The sequence below is a fragment of the Vulpes lagopus genome, chromosome 4, assembly GCF_018345385.1.
Source record: "Vulpes lagopus strain Blue_001 chromosome 4, ASM1834538v1, whole genome shotgun sequence".
NCBI classification, from domain to species: domain Eukaryota; kingdom Metazoa; phylum Chordata; class Mammalia; order Carnivora; family Canidae; genus Vulpes; species Vulpes lagopus.
In genome coordinates, this window is record NC_054827.1 from 13092767 (window position 1) to 13097189 (window position 4423).

The window sequence follows — 4423 nt, forward strand, 5'->3', positions numbered from 1 at the left end:
AATAGAAAAATAAATAAATAATATAATTTCCCCTGGGGGTGGGGGAAAGAACTTCTAGTAACCACGTTTAGAAAAGGAAAAAAGAAACAAGTGAAATTAATTTCAATAATATATTTTACTTGATACAGTATTTCTAAAACATTACTTTAGCATGTAATGAACAGCAGACATTAAATATTTTATATTCTTTCCTTTTGCACACTTTATTTTTTAAATTTAAATCCAATTAATTAACATATAATGTATTATTAGTTTCAGAAGTAGAATTTAGTGATTCATCAGTTGCATATAATACCTAGTGCTCCATGTGTGCTCCTTAATGTCCATCATCCAGTTTCCCCATCCCCTCACCCTCCTTCCCTCCAGTGACCTTCAGTTTGTTTCCTATGATTAGAGTCTCTTATGGTTTATCTCCCTCTCTGATTTCATCTTGTTTTATTTTTTCCTCTCTTCCCCTGTGATCCTCTGTTGTATTTCTTAAATTCCACATATGAATGAAATCATATAAATGTCTTTCTCTGATTGACTTATTTTGCTTCGCATAATATCCTCACATCATTGCAAATGGCAAGATTTCATTTTTTTGATGGCTGAGTAATATTCATACACACAGGGAATCTTGTTGCTTGCCGGCCTGTGCGCGCGTGCGCAGACATGGCCTCCAACGACTATACCCAACAAGCAACCCAAAGCTATGGGGCCTACACCACCCAGCCTGGGCAGGGCTATTCCCAGCAGAGCAATCAGCCCTATGGACAGCAGAGTTACAGTGGTTACGGTCAGTCAGCAGACACTTCAGGCTACGGCCAGAGCAGCTATGGTTCTTCTTATGGACAGACCCAGAACACAGGCTATGGCACTCAGTCAACTCCCCAGGGGTATGGCTCAACTGGTGGCTATGGCAGTGGCCAGAGTTCTCAGTCCTCTTATGGGCAACAGTCCTCTTATCCTGGCTATGGCCAGCAGCCAGCTCCTCGGGAAGTTATGGTAGTGGTTCTCAGAGCGGCGGCTACGGGCAGCCCCAGAGCGGGGGCTATGGCCAACAGTCTGGCTACAGTGGACAGCAGCAAGGCTATGGACAGCAGCAAAGCTCCTATAATCCCCCTCAAGGCTATGGACAGCAGGACCAGTACAACAGTAGCAGTGGAGGTGGTGGCGGAGGGGGTGGTGGAGGTAACTATGGCCAAGATCAGTCCTCCATGAGTGGTGGCGGCGGCGGTTATGGCAATCAGGACCAGAGTGGTGGTGGCGGTGGCTACGGGGGAGGCCAGCAAGACGGTGGGGGCTGCGGCCGGGGCGGTGGTGGTGGTTACAACCGCAGCAGTGGGTGGCTATGAACCCAGAGGTCGTGGAGGTGGCCGTGGAGGCAGAGGCGGCATGGGCGGAAGTGACCGTGGTGGCTTCAATAAATTTGGTGGCCCTCGGGACCAAGGATCACGTCATGACTCTGAACAGGATAATTCAGACAACAACACCATCTTCGTGCAAAGCTTGGGCAAAAACGTTACAATTGAGTCTGTGGCCGATTACTTCAAGCAGATTGGTATTAAGACAAATAAGAAAACAGGACAGCCCATGATTAATCTGTACACAGACAGGGAAACAGGCAAGCTGAAGGGAGAGGCCACGGTGTCGTTTGATGACCCACCTTCTGCTAAAGCAGCTATTGACTGGTTTGATGGTAAAGAATTCTCTGGGAATCCCATCAAGGTCTCATTTGCTACTCGGCGAGCAGACTTCAATCGGGGTGGTGGCAATGGTCGTGGAGGCCGAGGGCGAGGAGGACCCATGGGCCGTGGAGGCTATGGAGGTGGTGGCAGAGGTGGCAGTGGCCGGGGAGGATTCCCAAGTGGAGGTGGTGGTGGTGGCGGCCAACAGCGAGCTGGTGACTGGAAGTGTCCTAATCCTATATGTGAGAACATGAACTTTTCTTGGAGGAATGAATGCAACCAGTGTAAGGCCCCTAAACCAGATGGCCCAGGAGGGGGACCAGGAGGCTCTCATATGGGGGGTAACTATGGAGATGATCGTCGTGGTGGCAGAGGAGGCTATGACCGGGGCGGCTACTGAGGCCGAGGCGGGGACCGTGGGGGCTTCCGAGGGGGCCAGGGTGGTGGGGACAGAGATGGCTTTGGCCCTGGCAAGATGGACTCCAGGGATGAGCACAGACAGGATCGCAGGGAGAAGCCGTATTAGCTTGGCTCCTGAGGTTCTGCAACAGCTTTTCTTCTTGTACCCAGTGTTATCCTCATTATTTTGTAACCTTCCAACTCCTGATCACCCACGGGTTTTTTGTGTCGGACTATGTAATTGTAACCATACCTCTGGTTCCCATTAAAAACCATCGTTTTAGTTAAAAAAAAATATTCATACACACACACACACACACACACACACACACACATTACATCACATCTAATTTATCCATTCATCTGTTGACGGGCATCAGGGCTCTTTCCATAGTTTGATTATTGCTACTATGGGATGCAAGTGCCCCTTCGGATCACTACCTTTGTATCTTTGGAATAAATACCTAGCAGTGCAATTGCCAGGTTGGAGGGTAGCTCTATTTTCAACTTTTTGAGGGACCTCCACACTGTTTTCCAGAGCGGCTGCACCAGCTTCCATTCCCACCAACAGTGTGAGAGTTCCCATTTCTCTGCATCCCCACCAACATCTGTCATTTTCCTGACTTACTAATCTTAGCCATTCTGACTGGCGTGAGGTGGTATCTCATTGTGATTTTGATTTGTATTTCCCTGATGCCAAGCGATGTTTAGCATTTTTTCATGGGCTGGTTGGCCATTTGTATGTCTTCTTTGGAGAAATGTTCGTTCATGTCTTCTGCCCATTTCTTGATTAGATGATTTGTTTTTTGGGTGTTGAATTTGGTAAATTCTTTCCCTTATGGTTTCCCTTATCTTTGGAGACGTGTCTAGCAAGACGTTGCTGCAGCTGAGATTACAGAAGTTGCTGCCTGTGTTCTCCTCTAGGATTTTGACGGGTTCTTGTCTCACATTTTGGTCTTTCGTCCATTCCTGAGTCTATTTTTGTGTATGCAGTAAGGGAGGGTCCAGTTTCGTTGTTCTGCACGTGGCTATTTAGTTTTCCCAACACCATTTGTTGAAGAGACTGTCTTTTTTTCCATTGGATATTCCTTCCTGCTGTATCAAGGATTGGTTGACCATAGAGTTGAGGGTCCATTTCTGGGATCTCTATTCTGTTCCATTGATCTTTGTATCTTTTTTTTTTTTTTTTGCACCAGTACCATACTGTCTTGATTACAGCCTTATAATAGAGCCTAAAGTCTGTGATTGTGATGCCACTAGCTTTAGTTTTCTTTTTCAGCATTTTGCACACTTACAGCATGAATATAGACTATTTATCTACTCCAACAGACTACATCACCTCAGCCAGCTACCATTTGCTGCTCTGGGCACACAATCATCTGTATTTTTTTAAATTTTATTTATTTATTCATGAGAGAGAGATTTATTTATTCATGAGAGAGAGACACACACACACACACAGAGAGAGAGAGAGAGAGAGAGAGAGAGAGAGAGACAGGCAAGGGAGAAGGGGAGAAGCAGGCTCCATGGAGGGAGCCTAACGCGGACTCGATCCCGGGACTCCAGGATCACGCCCCAGGCAGAAGGCAGGCACTAAACCACGGAGCCACCCAGGGATCCCCACAAGTGTCTGTATTTAATAGTAGTGTGGAATTTGCCCCAGCAAGTTTTACTCCCCGTGTCCTCTCCACTGTCTACTCTGAAGCGAAATTTAGAACTTGGAAAGCTCCGTCCCATCTCTGCCTTCAGAGGTGTCAAACCTTCAGACTGTAAAATTTAAACCAGTGATTCTCCAAGCTTGGGATGTATTAGAGTGAGCTAATTGAAGTGCAGGGTCCTGGGCAAGCTCCACATCAGCTGATGATCATTTCTGGAGTTAAGGCTTAGGAGTTTGCCTTTTCTCAAAATCGCTAGGTGATTCTCCTACACCCCAAAGTTTGAGAACCCAAGCACAGACCCTCGAACAATGCATCCTGTCTTATCCAGGAACATCTGGTTTTCTCCATTCAGACCAGGGGACAGCCCATGGGCACGCACATCCCAGGCCTGTGGAGCCTGCACCAGAGGCTGCTGATGTGATGGTCTCTGGCCTGTACTTTATCAGCACTGTGCTCTCAGCCATTTGCATCCACTGACCTAACTAACACCTGCCACAATCGAGAAATGGTGCTGAGGTGTATTTTTAAGCCTCAAACCCCCCTTTTGGACTTCCTCCCTCTATTTTTGTGCACACTGAGAGCTATGTGTGTGTGACGCCTTCTGCATATACAGCCACTTTCCCCAGAGCCTTGAGGGTATTTATAAACACCTTCTCATAACCTTCATTGCAGCCCTGCAAAATGAATAACAAGTGA

At 47.1% G+C, this 4423-nt stretch overlaps 1 protein-coding gene across 1 annotated transcript; it reads left to right on the forward strand.

Annotated features, from left to right (window-relative positions):
- Positions 1-620: 620 nt before the first annotated feature.
- LOC121489323 (RNA-binding protein FUS-like) lies at positions 621-2196 on the forward strand. Its single transcript, XM_041752210.1, is given in 3 exon segments — positions 621-973; positions 976-1325; positions 1327-2196. Coding segments are annotated over 3 exon segments (1539 nt in total). The 5' UTR covers positions 621-654.
- Positions 2197-4423: the final 2227 nt, after the last annotated feature.